General features: G+C 25.7%; 1 protein-coding gene across 2 annotated transcripts; it reads left to right on the top strand.

The window, feature by feature from the left end:
- Positions 1 to 3,728: 3,728 nt before the first annotated feature.
- Positions 3,729 to 21,225, top strand: LOC113551161. 2 transcript variants are annotated; one of them, XM_026953229.1, is made up of 14 exons: positions 3,729 to 4,333; positions 8,137 to 8,279; positions 13,689 to 13,706; positions 13,798 to 13,972; positions 14,053 to 14,126; positions 14,183 to 14,404; positions 14,470 to 14,603; positions 15,400 to 15,583; positions 15,723 to 15,898; positions 15,963 to 19,089; positions 19,163 to 19,307; positions 19,379 to 19,492; positions 19,566 to 19,721; positions 19,802 to 21,225. In XM_026953229.1, exons 1-14 carry the CDS (start codon positions 4,252 to 4,254, stop codon positions 20,092 to 20,094), a joined length of 5,043 nt encoding a protein of 1,680 aa, XP_026809030.1. In that variant the 5' UTR covers positions 3,729 to 4,251; the 3' UTR covers positions 20,095 to 21,225. The 2 variants fall into 2 exon arrangements, with proteins under 2 accessions (XP_026809030.1, XP_026809032.1); XM_026953231.1 differs by lacking the exon at positions 13,689 to 13,706.
- The last annotated feature ends 832 nt before the right edge of the window (positions 21,226 to 22,057 follow it).

Below are 22,057 nucleotides of genomic sequence, written 5' to 3'. Positions count from 1 at the left end.
TTATATTATGTGCTTGTCATGTTTTGGTATTATCTATTCAAATAATATGTTTATTTTAAATTATTTTATTAAGATTGTAAATTATATATGTTTTAAAATATAATTTCAGCAATTATTGTTTTAGGTATTATTGATACCAATCAAATATCTATGACAAATATAACAAAATTAAAAATTTAATAAATATTTTATCTATTTTTTTTTGCATTTGTTATTGTTACAATAAGTAGGTACTTTGTTTTTTTATATATATACATATTATTTCATCGCAAAAATGTGATTGCGTAATCAATTAAATAAATCTTTTAGACAATAGTATGTAATATATTTAATTATCTACCAACTTTATGAATATTTAAAATAGATACAAGTATACGATGTTCTACTCCCGAATAAATTATCTCTGAATATTAATCCCTACTATAATATATGCGGTAACGAAAAGTTGTAGATCCCTTTAGTTATTTTTCGTTAAATATCTCATTACGTATAAATGTGTACTTAAAAGCTATAATATCTATAAAAAAAAATTATGCATTTGTTATCCAGCGATTTTCCTAGAAAATAAACTTAAAAAGAGCCTTATATTAGAGCTTTATATTTGAGGCTTAGCTATAAAAAATAAAAATTTTATATATTTTTAACTACAAAAGTGTGAAATACTTGTGATTTTTACGATAACACGGCGCTTTATATAGGCAATTCAGCAACACTACTGGTCGTGGAACTATTTTAACTGTATCATATATTATTTTATCACTATGCACCTATAATTCACAATAAAATAAAAAATTTGATTGACTTACAATAAAGTCGATATACATAAAAAATAATAGAAAGTAAGTACTCGTAATAAATAGTAAGTACTATAATTGTAATCTAAACAATGCTATAAATAATTACAACCAATGGTAAATACCTCCAAGTTGAAACCATGAACCAATGCAATTAATTACGTCACATAAATTTAATATAATAACTGATTTTACAAAATATTATTTAATTTATAAATATTGTGCTACATAAATTATTTTCGAATTTTAACAATTATTTATGCTTATTTAAGTAAAACAGCATATAATATTTTATTTGTAATTCACGTTTTCCAAATGACCATAAAATATTTTAAAAACTTTTCCATAATTTTTTCATTGCTAAATTTTAACTAATTTCGAACATTTTTCAAATTTAGTTTTCGTATAAAATTTGAAAAAATTAACTGCTGAATAACTTTTTATAAGAATATTAATTAGGCACAAAATTTAAAAAATGTGTTATTTTTAAACTTTAAAAATAATTCTTCGGTATACATAAATGTTGTATTAAAATTACTAAGCTTTTTTTGTAAAATATATAGTTAACTTGACCTTGTATAAAATTTTTAGGTAAAATAAATAATAAAAAATAAAATAATATAATATATAAAAGTGGAAAAAAGCGTAAAAATTATTTTTTCATAAAAACGTTAATATCCTGCAATAAAACAGAAAAAAGTAATGAATACAATTTTATCCATTTATAGTTATTTGTTGAAATATGATAACTAATAAAATATAATAGAAATAAATAGATTTTTTTATACAAGTTAATTATATCACAGGTCAAACCTAACCCTATATTAAACCTTTTCAATTAATTTAATTTAGTCGAAATGAATTAAAAGATTTTAAAACTATACATTCGCAATTATCGACGAAATTCTTGTGTCGTTGGAAGTATTTTTGAACGATTTTAAATTTTCATCGATAGTGGAATTTTTGGTTTAATTTTCTTAATAGTGGTGTCAACTAACACATAGATAACTATAACCATCTGTGGTTCCATATAATCTATTTGAACTTGTACAACGTTAACTTTATTGTAAAAAGCTGAACAATTTTTACGACATCATCGCTATGATTATTATAGTATTTTATATATATAATCTGATATGAGCGTGATCACATAGTGAAATCAGCCTTCAACCGATGTTATTGCTCACATTTTTAATACAATTCTTAAGAAGTCTAACAAATAATTTGTACCATAATAATCTTAGATATTAATATAATTTATAAATTATTTACTGTATTATGAGATTTTACGCGGGATAAAATGAACAATTTACTATAAAAAACGGCACTCATTAATGTATTTTTGTTTTAGTGTACCTCGTATTGTAAACAAATCCTATCGAGGAAGGCAATCTGCCCATGACAGATTGGATACAAAATTTGTTTTATTATATTTCGATTAAGTAAAATAACTTTAATAGGTAGCTAGTTGGTTAGGTTGGCAAAAATGAACAATTTTAAAATTCGACGCTTATTATTGTTCGTATAATATTTTATATAGCATATGTAATCTACAACAATGTAAATAAAAAGTTTTTTTAACGTCACCCATCATCGGAGTTCAATCTACTCTTTAAACAGTTTACACTTTCATGATATCTCTTAAAACATCCTCTGAAATGTTATGTAGTTTTTTAGTCTATAAATTACAACCACACACACACACACACATAACACATTGTATTTTTTTATAATACAAATAAAATGTGTATGGCTTAAGCCATAATATTATACTATCTAAACATTTTGGTGTAATACAAAAGTGTATTTTCAAGCGAGTATCTAATTAATAAATTATGTAAGTACCAGTGCCGTACCCAGGATTTATTTTTGGGAGGGCTTAAACATCCATACTCTATAGGAAAATAGGAAATAATTTAAAAACATATTATACAGGCTGTAACAGGACTATTTAACGAATATAGTAACATTTGTTATGGAAATTTGTAAAATAGTCTTGTTAGACCTTATATACATATACTATTTAAAATAAAGAATTTCGGGGTGAGCTCAAGCCTAAAGCCCCCCCCCCCTGTGGGTACCCAGACGCCGTACGGCACTGGTAAATACTAACATATTACAAATATTTGAAGTCTGCAGTTTAATAATATGATGTAAATAACTTACTAAGTAATATAATACTCGTTTAAAATCCAGTTTATATAAGGCAAAATTATTTTGCTTTCAAATATGTAATTAGTGATGTATGTTATCATAATTATCGACCGAAAAGGAAAACAACTTAAAAAATTCTAATGATAAAAATGTTAGTTATGAGTAATTTATATTTGAAATAATATATTTCCAAAAACGTTAAAAATTTTAAGAAAATAAAAATAGTTCAATTGTTATTTTTTTTACTAAACCCCCGTGACTCGTAAGTATGGGAAGTGCGATTCCCTCAATTTCTGACTTTAATAGACTTTACTGAGACTTACCGGGTACCCAATCAACCCGCTATTATAAAATGCATGAAAACGTCCTCGATACGTACGATTGTTCAAAGAATTCAACAATTAATATTGTTTATTATTTCATTCGATATTGCATAACAGACGACACTGTTATCAAGTTTTACAATTTTATAGACAAAGACAATAATATTGTCAATATGAATTCAAATTTCAAATTAATATTATAGCCGTGGTCCATTTAAATCCGATAACAATAAAACTTATTTCACGTCAATCTGATATAATTGTTACCAACGGATTTTGTTATCAACAGTTTTGATAACAATCTTCTGGTCACAAATTATCACGCTTATCTATGTTGGTCTGTTATCACGGTTAGTCGTCCTCGTCGTCGTCTGGTGTACTCCCACCCCGCCGACCAATGTAAAACACACCTATCCCCTCGCCCCGTCCGATCGGTGATCCGCGCAGTAGTCGCAATCGCACGACAGTGAGTCATGTTTTCTTTTCGCGAATCCACACCGTACGGGGAAAACGTCGTACACTTCCGGTGGCCCCTGTTGTACCACTCGACGGTAATCGTCGTCGTTTCCCGTTAATTTTTTTTTTTCTCGTCCGTGTCTGCCAATAGTACATTTTTTACGATTTTCCAGAATATTGTCAATCAATTTAATCGTAATAGCACAGTACTCGTTCGTTCGGATTATTTCGCACATAGTCCATCCAATCCGTAAACGTGTGTACGCGCCAAAAATGTAAACAGATTTTCCTTCTGGACGAACCGAAATCGTGTCATATATTCCTCCGGTTGGGGTACCGCGTAAGACCGTCCTATCGTTGTGCTGTGCGCGCTTAAAATAATGTTATGCCGACTATTGTCGATGGGCAGATGACTTGTGTATCCGTGTCGTACGTCTCGACGTTCAACAGCAGTTTTCTTTCCGCGCGGCGTGGCTGAACACTAATGAAATGGCCTAGGCCCTGAATACGAACCAGATCCAAAAATGGAACACACCGCCTTCCCGTTGCTGTGGTTATGTTTGCTTTCGACTTGGATCGACTCATCAGCATCATATCCGATCAGAGGTGATGCCAATATTTATTGTATTAAATACTTGTCTAAAATCGTGTTTGACATACTATTAATAGCAATTACATTCCTATTATTCGACCGAAAAACGATGTTAAAAGTTAGCTCCAGTTGATAGAACACACAACTTGACTAATAAAGGTGTTACACTGACACCAAACTATGTGAAGTACAATTATACAATTATCTTTAAGTCTCTAGTTTTATTATAAAGAAGAGAATTGTACAAGTTTTAAGATCCTTATTTTTTCAATATAATTTTTATTCATGTATTATCTCATTTTATGATTTTATCAGAGTACATAAGTAAATAATTTTCAATAAATTATCTTCCATACTTAATTCGAAACACTTGGAAATTTCTTTACATGTGGCACATAGATATACAAGGTATACATATATATTATTTCAGAAATATTAATATTTATTGGAACTAAATCATTTAATTTAATTCATGATAATATTAATTTAATGATTCATAAGTAGTTATAATCGTAGTCTTTTCACTCTATCTTTAAGATAATACTAATCAAGTTCTATGCCCGGGTAATACCTAGATGTTTTAATAAGTATTTTATGTATTGATTACATTTAATAAGATGAGGATTAATTAAGTGTTTGAAGTAATTACCATATGATAAAGAAATTTAAATTTCCTAAACATTCACTTATTTACATCTGCAGCTATAATATTATATTTTAGATATTAGATTAGGTACCTACCTATTTAATTTTAAATGATAAATAATTTGAGATTATAATCTATTAATTTGAAAAATATGCATGATAATCATAAGTGCTTGTACATTTTTAAATAAATATTTCATTTATCTTCCTAAAATCCTAACATTATTCTTATATCTGACCACTTAGTCATTTGATAAGATTCTTCATTTAAGACATCTCGTTTATTATTATTTTTTTTTTATCTGTTTATCTTGCCTGTAACTTACTATATTTACTTTTCATGAGTAAATATTAAAGTTATTGACCTATTATCAAATGATACAAAAAATTAAATTTAAAAATATTTAAAGTATTGCCTGAATACCTATCAATAACATTAAAATTAAATTTAACCAACAAGTCTATTGACTTTTGTGATAGGTATTAAATTAAAAACAATGTATGAAGTGTTAGATCTAGTGTTTGGTACAAAGTTGGGTATGTTACTTTTTAAAAGTAAGTAATTAAACTAGGTGCTTTTCAAGTTACAAAATAAAAAGATAACTAAACTACTTTTTTGTTACTTTAATACAAAAGTAATACATTACACAAAACTGTTTTTATTCATAAGTAAGTTACTATAACTTTAGTTGTAGTTACAATAACATTATCCACTTAGGTTAGATATCTGAATTTCATGAAAAAAAAACCCCCAATAGTAATGTACTAATATTTTTAATTAACCTTTTTTAAAAAAATTATCGCTTTAAACATATCCTATTTTGGTACAAATATGTTTTGCTATACTAGATAAATACCAAACTCTTTCAGCTTAATATTAAAATGAAAATATTGTTAATTAATAAAAGTTTTAATATAATGACTAAATGTAGATATATTATTTAGTAATCAACAACTTCAGTCTTTCAATTAAGTCATTGGTGGTACTTGATACTTACATTTTTTGGCTAATATCTAAAAATAAATAATCTACCACGTCTGTACAACAACTGCTTGTACTATACTCAGTCTAAATCTGATCTATACACCAGTTGATAACTAAACCTACTCATCGATCATTATCGTTCTTTTTTTTCCAAGAATAGACTTATAGTATAAAAGTATAAAACTATAATTAATAACAATATATTGAAAGACAATAATTAACACCTATAATTTATGTTGTCCTTACAAATTAGTTAATAAGAATTTTATTTCAAAATAGTAAAAATAAAATTTAACACATTATTTTATAGCATTACTAATAAAATATTCCTAAATCACTTATTAATGTAATTACTCTTACATGACAAAAAAATGTTTATCATTATTATGTTATGTTATTACACAACACTAGTAAGTAGTAATATTATAATCTAAGCAGCTAAGCTTTCTTGATAGCAATACGTAAATATCAAAACTAATGCCAAAATAAGATTTGACTTTGTTTTTAAAAATAGCAATATGTACCTATATTTTTAAAAACAAGTTTGAAACAATAGCTGAACTTCAATATTACTTAAATACAAACATCTCATGTGAGTATGTAGTTTATTTTATTTAAAACTCATTTTTAAATCTCGAACAACTAAAATTGGCGCTGTTCCATGAAAGTTTAAATCTTCTATCTATTTGTTTTTTATGATTAATAAAATAAATTAAAATTGTTATTATCTTAATGTTTTACAAAAACATATCTAATTTTATAGTTAATCAAAAATTAATATTTAAATCTTAACCAGTTTTCTATTTTTTAAACATTGATACAAATAAATTAAAACCATAAAAAAATGTATAATAATACACTCAAAAATCAAGGATATACTTAAAAAAAATAAAATATTATTTTTACATAACATATAATCATATATAGTTACAATAATAAAGTACTTCAAAGTCAACAGTTCTATTGTCACTTATCAATTAAGAGTTTGTACAAAATACAAATTACAATTATCTCTCTAACTAAAGTCACCCTATTTTCCCTTTCCTACATAAAAATAATTGCAGATACTAATGTAACAATGTAACATAAGACTCAATTCAGTGTTCTGTAGTTTATTTGCAACTAGATATTACATTTTATGACTATGTACAATATTATCATTATCCATTTTAAATTAAATATTGAATTGTTATTCAAACTATATTCAGAATTATATTTATATAATGACTAATGACCAACAAACAAAGTAATTATTTTGGTTGTCCATTTTTATTATACCGACTATTTGCTAATATCTCAGCTGAATAAATAAACAGTCAACTCTACTACTCATACATTAAATGAACTAACCCACCAAATAGATATTAAACTTTTTATTGTTTCCTATTTATTATGTATATATATATATATATATATATATATATATATATATATATATATTTGTATACAACTGAAATGCTTAAATGACTACCTATATACCTAATACTACCTATATCATTGTATTTAAACAATTTGTGAATTTATTATAATGTTTTTAATAAGTTATTGATATTATAAGCATTAATTGTGTTTAATTATCTAGATATTTTAAAAAGCGTAGAATATGTTTATAAAAAAGATCTTTTAATCCCTCTTCGTGAATACATAATTAGTTATAGATGCTTAATTAATAGTTTAAATCGGAAACCTAGTATAGTATTTTTATTTTATATTCAATTATATCTATCATATATATTATACAGATTAGGTCAATTATATTTTTTGATCTGGGAACTTTTCATCAAGATATATTTGATTTTATTTGATAGAACAATAATTATGTTTTTAAATATTATATGTGCTATATATAATACATACTTTATTTTGCATAGTAAATATATGGATTCAAGGTTGGCAATAGAGTAAATTATCTTCCATTTTATAAAATTGAAAAATAAGTACATTAACTATTATTATTTATCTTTTGTTTTTTTATATATATTATGGTTAAGCAATATATATATAGATATAATAAACATATTTATCTGTTGCATTATATAAAACTTTATTTTTATTTGAATGGTATAAATCAAAAAAAATATTTGATAATTGTTTTTTAAAAATGAAATGTGGTTAACTGTTAACTCACAATATCAAATAACCTATTACCTATTTACTAATTCAAATTGTGTATTTATAATTTTTCAGATTTAAATACTAGTACAGCATTATGGAGCAGTTCTAATATGTGGCTAGAAGCAACTATAGTTGCTGTTGTTTTTACTATATGTATAGTTGTATTTCTTGTTGGCTGCTTGGACTGTTGTCGAAATAGTAGATTCAGTTTTAAGGTAAATTTTATAAATTTTAAAATAATAGTTGGTATTTAAAAAAAAAAGCATGTTAAATTTTTATCAATATTCCTATTTCGTTAATATAGCCTGTGTTATTAGAAAAAATTATAAAAATACAACATACAAAAATTGAAGTAATAAATAACTCATTTAGAGTAGAATCAAATTTAACATAAGTGCTAATAACGGGAGAGAGAAAAGGGTTAATAGTATAGTTTTTGAACTCTATTTGTACTATTATATTGACAATATCTTGCCATATTTTTATTATTTTGTAAATTTTTAAAGGCTAGATTTTATTATAAAAGTTACCCATAGTTGAAAAAAATTAACTTGCTATATAGGTATTAAAAGCATGTAATGGCTTTAATCATATAAAATAAATTAATAATGTTAATTTACAGTGTTAAAATATTTTACCTAATAATTAATATTTATTTATTTTAGTTTTTGAAAATTCTTAAGATTTCTTTTAATTTTGTTTTTATTAATACAAATTTGTAATAAAATACAAGCAATACTGTACAATCTATTTAAAAAAAAACTGATGCAATAAATTATTAATTATTAATAAGTAATAATATTGTAGGTATTGTTATCATTTCATAAATGTTTTTTCTTATTTAAAATTCTAATGAAATATTTATTTCACATATTTTTTGTTATTAAGGATTCAACTATTGTTGTGTACAAATAGGTACATTATAAATTTTAAAATAAAATTTAAGTAATCTTTTAATTTACATAATAATCCACATAATAACTACCATTTAATAAAATGGTGTATTTATATTAACCAATATTTATTATAATATTAACTAATACTAATAGTTGAATACATCTATACAATTAATTTAATATACATTGTGTTTTAGTAGGTGATTTTGTGGTTGAATTATTTTAGTATTGTACAAGGATTACTTTTTAAAGTGAATGTAGCTCATGTTATTGAATATCATTGGAAATCGCTATAGAAAAAAATATATATAGTCTAATAGCTATTACAGTTATGTTCACCTCATTTGTATTGGATCAAATTCAGGATCAGATATGTACATTTAACATACAGTGCCTACCTATATGCTTATGTTAGATTTATATTTTTAGTATAAATATTTTACATTAAAAAATGTTTTGCTACAATATAATTACTGTAAATCTTAAACCGTATCAATATTTATTCTTGAACATTTAGATAGGTTTAAAATGGTCAAAAAAAATATTGACTATTTTAAATTAATTTTGTATATTTTGAAAAAATGTTGCATATGAAAACTTTTTTTTAATATTGTAAATTGATAGTTCTTAAGGTTTATAATCACTTTATAGTTTTAACTTTTTTAAACTACTTCACAAATTAACTAAATACTTACAATAGGTAGACCTCAATATTCTGTTACTAATATTAGACTATTGAAGTACTACTTTTACCTATTGTGTTTGTGTTATAATTTACGACCATAATATAATATATACCTATTATATTAAATAGCCAATAAATAATTTTATAAATTGTCAGATTTTTCAATATATTTGATTTTTAGTTGTTAGTACTTCAATAAATGTAGGTTTATAAGTGGTTCTCAAAATTGTTTATGTTGATACTTTCTTTCAATAGACATAATTAACAAGTTAAATTGAATATCTAAATAGCTAGAGTAAATTGTAATATGAATTGGTTTAGTGTATGAGACGTGTTTACATTTAATCTAAATGGTTAAATTACATAGGTTTAATATGTAGTGCACACATTGCGTAGGGTTAACATGTTGTGTGTATGTATATTATATAAGTAGTAAAAAGTTTCTAATGAAATTAATATATCTATAATACTTTTTTTTTTGGTACTGCATAGTTAATTTTTCTGCAGTAAAAGATAATTTTAATAAATTTAAAAAAAAAATGTTTAAATAATGAATCTTGAGTTAATCAAAATTGTTCTATTATTGTCATCTTTTTACATTTTTATTTATAACACTTTATTATTATATTATAGTTAATATATTTATAGTTGTATGTTTTAATATATTGTATCAGAAAAAGTATAAATGAAAGAGGAAATTAAATATCAACTCAATAAGCAACAATTAGGTACTAATATAAACATTTTTTGCTTCAAAATTAATTTTTATAATTTTAAATTCTGAATTTTTTTAGCTTACTTATGTTGTTTGTATTAATTTTTTAAAAAAATAGATTTTTCTCAGATAGTAATGTATTTTCTAACTTTTTTAATTCTCTGGAAAAAAATCAGAATTAGTTTTGAGTTAAAATCTAAACAAAAGAAAAAAATTTAAAAGTACTGATATCTCATCTACATAAGGTCATATAAAATCAATTAAAATTATTTTATTACAATTGTATAAATAATGATCCTCGCAGAAATTTGCATATGTTCACATGTTTATAAATGTGTTATGATTTTCAAAAACGTTTAGATAAACCTAATTTTGATTAAAATCATTTCTTGATTACAATAATTCATACTAGGTATATAGTGCTACATTAAATTAGAAACCAATAATATAATGGATACTGATTAAAGTAATGTTAACTATTGTATGTATAGCAACTAAAGGGAGTTATTGTAGAGTATTTATTTTGTGTACTCATTATTATCACTAATTATCGATTAATATCAAAATTATACCTATATCAGTGATGCCATATAATTTTAACACAAAATGTTAAGCAAGATATTTTTGAGGAATACATTATAAATTCTAACTATACAAGGTGATTTTGTAAGCATGCTCGCCCCATTATTATGCTTAAATTATACATATATTCAAATTTTGATTTTTACATAGTTAAAAGTTGTTAAAAAAACAACGTTTTTATTAAAAAACTATATTTTTAAATATATTTTATCCTTATATTTTTTTAGTTTATTACTTTTTTAAATAACAACATAGAGTTTTAATTTAATATTCCAAACCAAAAATTTTTTTGAGTTTTTCGATACATAAAAATCGAATTTAGGGCGATTAGTTTATGAATTATAAGTATTTAAAGTTTAGATGCACGGAGTGGAGTGATACGGGGTTACCCCACAGAATGTTTGACCACTACTCCGCTTGTCTAAACTTTAAATACGTATAACTTATAAACTATTCGCCCTAAATCCGATTTTTATATATCAAAATACTCAGAAAAATATTCTGCTTTGGAATATGAAATTAAAACTATGTTGTCATGCAAAAAAGTAAAAAATATTGATAAAACTTTTCTTATCAATATTACTCCAAATATATCTAAATAATGGTCGAAACTTCATTTTAATTCTAATTGAATGTTTATACTTTTATTGAAATTTAATTGATTAATAAGCTTTTTTTTGTATATTTTTCCTTATTAGAAGTATATACATGTTTTTTTGTGCTAGCTATTATTTATCTATCTAAAAAAAACCTAAGTTTTTTTCAATCAAAATTGTGTTTAAAAAATAATGTTATATTCATAGTCATTTGTTATTAATAACAAATGCATTAAATTACGTTATTGTATATTGTAGATATTATTTTTTATATTATATTTTATCTAAAAACAAATATTTCAATTCAAATAATGTCGGTAGGTATCTACTAAAAAAATTTTAATGCTGAGGGTTGCAGAAACAAAACAATCACTAAACCTATAATAAATCAATAGTAAGCTAATAGTTCCTTAAACATGATTTAGTGACCATACAGTTTTAGTAAACTATTAAATAATCTTTTTTTTATGCAACCTGGCATAAGTACTAAAATAACACTCTAATTTATAAACGAATTATAACCACTAAATTGTTAATACAGTGATGTTTTTCAATAATACACTTTTGTACATGTATGTTTTAGTTATTATATTAGTATATTTCTGTTTATAATATTTATAATAAAAATAAAACAAAAACGGTTCCAAATGCTTTATAACTCTTTGATAAGCTTAGCTTATGTTTAACCCTTAAAAGTTGTATAAGTTACTATCTTTTTTTCTTTTAATTAACAGACACTAATTATAATCCTATTTTAATATTGTAAATTATTACTATAATATAATTCCGGGGCCACAAATAGTAAAATAGTAGTAAAAATCTAAAACAAGTATTCAACTTTTCCATGACAGAACTACCTATCTAAATTATTTTTAAGCCACAAACATTATTTTATTTCTGTTGTCCGTGTAATCTGTATTATAGGTTTCCTATACATATTTTACTTCGTAAATGACGTATTTTTTTTAAATTTTACATTATCGATATCAATTGAATTCAATAACTGTAGTAACGACTACCTTTGTTTCAAATAAATGAATCACCATTTTTAATTAATTGGTACCTACCTACAGAGTACACTCAGTGTATAAATATAATTTAAAAGTGCCGCAAAATATATGCTATAAATGTTTCATCGAGTGTTTTGATTATCATAGCATACCTGTGAGCTCCGTAAAATTTAAATTTAAGACGTAAATATTATAAATCTTTACAGTGCAATTTTTCCAATTACGTATTATGAAAATTATTTCATTGTGATGTGTAATCTCTTTTAAATCATTTTTCCTATTTTACGTTTAAGATTAATCAACGATTAATTAAAATTAATTAATTTAGAAAATTGTATTTACGGCCCAGGTTTGATTTTACCGTTAATACGCGTTTTCAATTTCAATTAATGATTATTATGTACCTACACCGTGTAATTAAATTGAAATAAGATTTTACCGAGACATTTTTGGCATCAGATCCAACGAGATTTTCATTGTTTGCGTCGCGTGTTGCATGTATGTTGTATGTTGTATTATATTTGCTATGTAACCTGAACCATGACCAATAGTACCTAAATTTACGGAGTTTCATTGTCAAACAGAGAACATCGACCTCCTATATTATAGTTTTCGGATGCAGCGCCTTAGGATATTTTCATAATAATATGAACATCTTTACAACGTGGTACTACTTTTAAATAAAAAATTGTCTTTTTCACGTTTCCAATTAAAAATATTATCCAATAAGTAAATAGTCATACAACTGAAACCATTGATTAAATATACATAATATATTATTTATTTAATCAACGCTAAAACATAGAAACTAAAAAAAAATTTAAAATCTATTGTTTTTTTTAATGATTTAAAATGTATATTATGATGCAATAAGACATAAGTACCTATAAGCGCAATTTGAGGGGGCTAAGCCCCCCAAATGGTTTATGTATACTCCTTTTCACCTTATATATCTCAGGTAGCATACACATAGTACATACATGCAAATTATAATAGCCCCCCCAAATTTAAAACTCAAATTGCGCCTATGTAAGTACCTATTATCAGCTATCATAATAGTTATTTGTCTATAAACAATTAAGGTACCTATACTAATCTTAAAATTAATTTGTTTTCTTTTAATTTGCTATTTCGTAAAAGGATTCTACAAGAACACAGGTTTGAATAATTTAATAATTAAACATCATCTTTGAATTTAAACTTTAAATTTTTATTAATAATTTTTTTTTATTATTATTCTCTATTTAAGGAATTTCAAAATGAAGTACTATCCACAAGAGATTACAGTTCTCCGGGATTGGCATTTGTCAACCCTATTAGTAATCTTCATAGTAATGAGTTGTCAAGATCGGATTCTACTGTCATAAACATTGAACAACTTTCACCATCAATTAAATATCAGTCATTATTTAAAGAATGGATAAGTAAATAAAGCAAAAATAAAAAATATTTAAATGCTATTTTAAATTATTTCTACAATTTATCGCAATTTATATTATTTTAGACGATTCACTTTCAAATTTTCCAAGATCCCGATTGCAATTTCATCATGAACTTGGTTCTGGATGGTTTGGAAGGGTAATATCAATAATTTATTGCTCTTTTATTTTGAAATAAATTACAACATATTTTAGGTCGTAAGTGGTGAAGTGGTTGGCATGAACCAAAGTGAAAATAATAAAGTAGTAGTCCGCATCTTAAGAGATGATGCTACTGATTCCGAAAGACTAAAATTTTTACAAGAAGCTGCTCCGCATAAAATTAAAGTGAAAAATGGAAATCACTTAGTTTTAGGACTTATAGCTGCTTGTATCAAAATGGATCCATTATTGTTAATATTTGAGTCTAGTCCATATGTAAGTACAATTATTGAACTGTTATGATTGTACTCGGTATAATATTAATATTATATTATCTATAGGGTGATTTGAAAATGTGGCTCCGCAAAAATGCAGACACCAATGAATATGAAACCCAATTAGAACGTAAACTCAAAATGTCTGTTCAAGTAGTCAATGGGCTTTTGCAATATTTAAAAAGTGGAGCTGTTCACACGTAAGTAATAACCAATAAGCAAATACAATATTTACGTGTATATTCACAAAATTATTCATAGTAATGAATTTATTATGTATTAATATTTGTATATAGTTAATAAAGTAGATATTAAAATATAAATATAAACTGCATCACTTCCTACTGATAATTGAGTTCAATATTAAGTAAAAATGTTGAATCTTCATCCCTTACTAATGAAAATTATATTTGCAAGTATAGATAGAATATATACAGTATAACAGATAGAACTGGCTTTTAGAAAAACTTTTGTTCTAATTAATATTTTCAATTTTTTTTTTATTTATCATTAAGAGACCCTAGCGCTACATGTATAATTTAATTTTTTTCGTGTTTATTTTTTAGTACTGAAAATAAAAAAATTTTAATTTGATTTTAATTTTTTTGGATAAATTTAAAATAGCCAATTTGTGAATCTGATTATTATAAGAATAATTTTGATGGTAAAAATTTATCTAAGTCAAGTAGTTTATTTTTTAAAAAATTTTTAAAACTGATTTTTGAAAACTTGCTGATATGAGTATATTTTTTAAATTATTTACTCATATTATAATATTAACAACTTTTGTCGTACATTTAAGTAGAATAATTTTTTTTTTTTTTTTATTAAGTATCTATTACGTCTTGTATATTATATAATATTATATTTATATTTAAGTGTATATAATATTAAATATTAATTATGAATATTATACTAACAAATTAACAAATAAAAAAATAAAAAAATTACCAAAACATTTTCATTTTTCTGACTGTTGATAATGTATACTTTTAGAGATGTAGCGGCAAGAAACTTTTTAGTATTCCCTGACAATGTAGTGAAAATTGGTGATTATGGTATTAGCACACAAACATATAAGGAAGATTACTACTTTACTGAAGAAGGAGTAGCTATTCCTATTAGATGGAGTTCACCTGAAACTTTAAATGTATCTGAATCTGTCATTGAGACTAAAAAAGTAAATATTAAACAATATACATCACATTTACCTAATATGTTTATTATTCATGTATTATAGACAAAATAGATATATACATTTTAATTAGTAGTTTAAATGAAAATATTATGTAACAATTAAACTTATATTGTATTTCCAGGTTACTGTGGAAGGAAATGTATGGAGTGCTGCAGTTGTAATATGGGAAATAATGGAAAATGGTGCTCAACCTTATGGTTCTCTTAGCGATTTAGCTGTGCTATCTGCAGTATTTATTGAACGTACACCACTTTTACTTCCACCATCATCTAAACATCACAAACTCTCCCAACAAATGTAAACTACACTTGCTATTTTGATTAGTATATTTATTAATATTGTTTTAACTATTTATATTTAGATATCAAGTGATGTTGCGATGTTGGAATAGTGATCAATCAAAAAGACCAACATTCCCAGAAATTATATCATCCCTGGAAGAAACCTATAGCATGTTAAAAGCTAATTTTGATCCTATTTCTTCAAATTCAAGTCCTATGTTTTCTAAAGATTTTGTTAAAAGTGATAGTGACTCTGGAATAATGAGCTCTGTCAATAGACCAAAATCATGTGAAGTTCAAATATATGCAGATGATATCAGTGATATCAGTTCTCAACCATCTGCGTCTAGTGGTGTTGATGTATTTAATCAATCCAAAAAATCGCCGTCCTTAGAAATATTGCATGGATCATTGGAGGATCTAACAACTTCAAATGACCCTTGGATAAGAACAGATGATAGTATACTATTTATGGAAGGCATAAATAATGCTATTAGAGAATTAGATGAGGCTTTAGCAGGTGAACCTACATCATCTGATGCTGAATGCTCACCACCAATTGTTAACTTTAGACTTGGTCCAATAGCCAATAATAAAATAAGCCGTCCACTATTTGAAAATTCTTACAATGATAACTCATATCTAGAAAGGCGCTCTGGTAATGATTCATCTGGAACAGATACAGAAGATGAGCATTGGAGGTTAAGAATTGAACGAGGTGAATTTTCTGAAAAAGTCAAACAGAAATCAAAAAGTGTTGCAGATTTAATGATACTGACGCATATTGATGCTAGCGAAAGTAGTGAAAGCGATACACCATTAAATTCGTTATCAAGGCAAAACAGTTTTAAGCACAATCGGTTAGCTGTTCCACTGTTAAATAGTCTTACATTTACTAGTGATAGTGATTTAAGAAATGCACAAGATGATCATGATTTTCAAGATACTTTGAAAAAATTCCAAACAGCCTTAAAAAATAGAGACGATGATTCACTTTCATATTTGTCTTTACAAATTGATAATAGTATGAAAGTAAAAAAGGATATTAAAACAAACAATAATACCAATCCTTTTTTAGAGATTGAAGCCTCGGAAAAAACTATAAAAAATAACCCATTTATTTTACCAAACACAACTCAATGTTCAACAGCTGCTAATAACTCTTCTGTCCTACTAGGTCCGTGCGAAAATTTCACAATAGATTACTATAAAGGTGTTACTTCCTCTCTAACAGAAAAACCAATCAATGAAAAATTAGATAATTCAATATTTGAAAATGTCAGTTTTACATTTAACCCATATGAGTCAATGAAATGGGACTCTAATATATTTGATTTTAGTAAGCCTATTTTAGAAGAATCTGATGACACAAAAGTAGAATGCAAATCAAAACACCTAATCTTAGATGACACAGTCAAAGAATCTAACTATAGCACATTAGAATTAGACTCGGGCCATACATCAGACTATACAAATTGTGAAGATATTTCAACTAAAGATACTCTGGAAACCAAAAGTTTGAGTACTCCAAATTATACATTTAACGAGTCAAATGAAGCTTATATCTACTATAATAATATAACTGTGCTAAAGAATGGCTCTGATGATTCAGGTTGTGAAATTGAACAGATAACAAGTGAAGATGGCAGTACAGAATTTCTAAATGATAAATCTGAAGACGAAGATGACAATGAAATTACTGTTATCAAAGTACATGATTTATATGAAGATAAAATTCACAATGATCAGTCTAAATTTGAAGGAATATCTGATGATGATAGTAAACAATGTGAGAGTAAAAATCAATATGAAATTGATGATATTATCGAAGGTCTTTCAGAATCTTGGTATTTACATCCGCCATCATTGCAAGACACTTCCGGTTGGCTACCAGATACTTTAAATCAGGATGATAAAGCTGATGATAAAAAATTATCATTAGATGAAGAATATGCGGAAGCTATAAGACAAGAACTAAGAGGCAAAGTTAATCAGAATGATAATGATTCTAGAAATTTAAACATTTCGTTGGAAGAGAATGAAAATGTAGCAGAAAACACTGATCATACAGATATGGTTATACATTACAATGTTTATCCACCTCCTTTGTCTACAATTTTTGAAGAAGATGAAGATGAAGAACCTGAAATAATAGACACTTTTTCAGAAAATCCCAGTCCTTCATGTATTTTGACAGATACATCTACTGACCATCTAGTCATTAGTAGAGAAAAGCTCGTTGATTCATCAGAACTAAATGATAATGTTCAAGACGATGTTTTGATTATCGACACAATAACTAATGAAGCAATTATATTAGATACAGATGTATCAGAAAAACAAGAACTTAATATATTAAATAATACATACACAATTGAAGAAGTGAACTCTGATACTGATGATATATTAGAAAATCTGGAATCTGACAGTATGGCATCATATTCTCCTGATTCGTTATCGCCAGGATCAACTAGTAAAACTGCTGCAGCAATATCTTATTCATCGTCTGAGTCAGCAGGAATTTCTGATCAATTTGTTTCTCCAACACTCAGTAATAACGATTTACCTCTGGACAAACAGACCAATGCACTTAAAAGCATTGAAGAACTATTAAGTTCTCCATATCATACTAATTCAAATGAACATTTAGATGTGTTCAACAATATGCAAAACGTAAACTGGTTAAAAATGTTTTTGAACTCTGAAACTTTTAGTGAAAATGATCTTGCTCATCATTGTACATCATTACCAAATTCAATAAATTTTGATAATTACAATTGGCCGACAGTTAATGAATTGACTGCCACAAGCAGTTCTGAACCAAATTTAACTAAAATTGATGTCAATAAAACTTTAAAAACACAAGCTGTTTATGAATCCGATTGTTGTAAGAGCTTAGATTCCAATTCAACAATTACTGAAGAAAAAACACATAGAGAGTTTAAAGTATCGCTAGTAAAAGAAACTCTTGAAAAACAAGAATCTCACAAAGAATTACCAATTCCATCACCAGATGACAACGTTTTAAATAATTGGAAAACTGTGTTTGGTTTGTCCATTGATAAAAATGATACTGGTGATGATAATGAATCTGCCAAATCTGAAGTTGTTAGTGATGATGATGATGAAGTAGAATTTGTTCCTTCCACTTGGGATAGTAATGCAATACCCAGTAAAACTTCACTACGCAATTCAAACCATCAATTAGTCAGTATACTTAACATTCTTTAAGATATTTTTTATTTTTTAATGAGATTATATAAATTATTTTTTTGTTTAGGGTGCCAAAAAATCTGTATCATTTAAGCAACAAAACTATCATTGTGTCTACGAGTATCCACGTGATGATAGTGAGACGTTTGATTTAGATATTGGGCCAATTTGGGACCGAACACCTAATTATTTTGACTTATCATCCTTTAGTGGTATGTGCATAATTTTAAATATTATGTATGCTTATAAAAATTAACAATAATAATACATTTTTTTATTTAAGATTGGGGAGCAGGTTCATCAAAAACCGATTTACTTAGTCCATCGTTTATTGATGATGAAGCATGTAATCCAATTCAAACGTTTCCACAAGAAACAAACTTCACTTTTCCTTCAGGTAAGACCTTGAGTTTGTATACTTACTATATTTACCAAGAATTTGAGTATAAAAATATACATTTTCTTTACAGCTACTTTTGATGATGATTTTTATATAAGTAGTTCAAATCAACCATTTGAAATAAACCAAAGTCAATTTTTCCCCGGTCAAAAGTCAAACAATTCTACCGATGACACTTTTGAACCTAATGCAGCTGATTTAACTCCACTAAAACCCAAAAACATAAGTATGGACCAGTAATAAATCATACTTTTACTGTAATTTGTAAACCTAACCTAATCATTGATTTTTCAATTGTATATTTAGTAACCAAATCAAATGAGGATGTACCAGAACCGGTTTCAATTGTAAGTGCTGTTACTCTGGACGAAGAATTAGCTAAAGCTGAGATGGATAATATGGACTTAAAAACATTGGGTAAAATACTATCATTCAAAATGGATGATGTAGTCAAAGTCAGTGATATTAAAAGACCTAAAGAACCGCTTTCACCTACTTTGGGAGAATTGTGTCACACCAAACAACATTTGACTTTAAACCTATGCAAATCCACGTCCATACCACCTTCCAACATCAGTGCCGAAAAATTCAATACCTAGAGAATCAATACCATCAACCAATGGTCAATCATCAGTTAATTAAAAAAAAATCAGAACGATGAACGAATCTTGGTACCCGAACGTACTTAATGTTATGGACAAGTGCCAAACATTATTTATTATTTATGCAATAATCTGTTAAAGATGTTAGTTTTTTTGTAAGTTTTAAATATGGAGGCGTTAATTTGATGTATTAATTCAGAGTTGTGTATCTTGTAGAGATGAGTTTAGGGGATGGGTATACAAAATGAAGGCTTTGTTGTGTCTACAAAATTAGCTTGTTGATCTGATATGTTCTGTTTGACGTTCCTTGATATCTAAATTTAAATTATTGATTGGTTAGAAGTAATCACAATAAATGATTCTAACCAAAATAATAATTTGTTTTAGTGCCTAACTAACATTTGTTTGTTTTTTTTTTTTTTTTATAGTTTTAAATTTATTATATTCCAAATGTAAATACTTCATTACGTTTATTTTAACAATACAAAAATATGGAGAAGGAGTTTTTTTTTTATTCGCCGTCCAAATAATATAATATTTATATTATTATTTTTATTATTAACAACAAAATGTTTTCTTCTTTATCATTAATATAATAAGTTTTTCAATTATGGCGTAACATAACAAGGGTAAAACAAATGCATTACATTGTTATTGTTCAATGTTATACGTGTAATATTCCTAGGTATTTAAAAAGCTCACATAAATATATATATAAATGAAAAAAATAGTTAAATTAATTCGATCTGTACATAAACTTTCAACATTAGATATAAGTGATTGCAAACATTTTTTTTTAAATTTAATTTGAATTTGTTTTACCCTCAGTAGTTAGTTGCCTGTGTTTATACGAATTACATTCTTCTTTGATGCCAATCATGTCACATGCTTCACCCCTGTTTCTAGTGGTAGTTTTTTTTTTTACATCTTGTCTAAGTGTTATATAATTTATTAATATATAGCTTAATATACCCAGGAGCTATACTCAATTAAAAATCCTTACCTGAGTGCTATTTGTTGGACTATCAGTATTAAATTTTTTTTTTTATGATTTCTCCCAATTGTTATTTCTTATTTATATTTAAACATAACCTAATTATTAATTAAGAAAATATAGTTTTAAAAATATGTTTATTGTTTTTATTGTATTATCGGTAATTCTATGGTAACTACTATTTTATGTACACATAAATGTATACTTAACTCATATCTTAAATACTAGAAGACAAAACATTACATTGTTTAACATTTATATTATTCTGGAGTTGGGAATAATTGATCGCACAAATTTAGGTTTTTTTATTAGTATATAGTACGTATTGACCAGGAGGCCTTGAAATCCTAGTTTGGTTGCCTGTATGGCAACATTTTACTTAGGAAACTGTCAGTTTCTACCATGCCCGGTTTGTGGGAATGGTGGCTTCTTTCCCAAGATAGTTTCTAACCCATAGAAATATAATGCCGTCTATGGCTGGGTTTGAAGTTTGAACTAACATTGCTGCGCACTTCTTAGTTCACTCCGTAACTTTATCCCCTATAGATTTAGGTATAAATATAGTTTAACTTTTTATATTTATTTATCAATGTTTCTCAATGTACTTACAAAAAAAAATGAGTAAAATGTTAACTTCTATTGTTAGAAGTTACTGTAGTATATTAAAATGTATCGTTTATCTAATTATAGGAATAAAAACATATTGTTTACAAAAATAAAAATAAAACATAGTATATTATGTGAAAAAATTGTTAAAAATAAAGGTGATTCATAAAATATAAATTTATGTGTTATTTTTATCATCAAATACTATGCTGGTAAAAAAATGTCTATAAATGTGTTTGAAAGTTAAAATACCAAATACTTTTTGATAATAGAATGAAAAATGTTATAAATTGCTGTGTTTAAGAATTGAACATTGTTGAGTTCTTATATTAGATAAAAAATATTGTTTGATTAGTAAAA

The sequence above is a fragment of the Rhopalosiphum maidis genome, chromosome 2 (genome assembly GCF_003676215.2).
Source record: "Rhopalosiphum maidis isolate BTI-1 chromosome 2, ASM367621v3, whole genome shotgun sequence".
Lineage (NCBI taxonomy): Eukaryota > Metazoa > Arthropoda > Insecta > Hemiptera > Aphididae > Rhopalosiphum > Rhopalosiphum maidis.
This window is presented reverse-complemented; position numbering and strand designations above follow the sequence as displayed.

What these genes read in the sequence shown, in the direction of transcription:
- LOC113551161 (XM_026953229.1), top strand. Translation starts at nt 4,252, where the DNA reads ATGGAACACACCGCCTTCCCGTTGCTGTGGTTATGTTTGCTTTCGACT. An exon ending in GTTCTGGATGGTTTGGAAGG is followed by an intron (nt 14,127 to 14,182) that starts GTAATATCAATA and finishes AACATATTTTAG; the next exon opens with GTCGTAAGTGGTGAAGTGGT. An exon ending in CTGTCATTGAGACTAAAAAA is followed by an intron (nt 15,584 to 15,722) that starts GTAAATATTAAA and finishes TTGTATTTCCAG; the next exon opens with GTTACTGTGGAAGGAAATGT.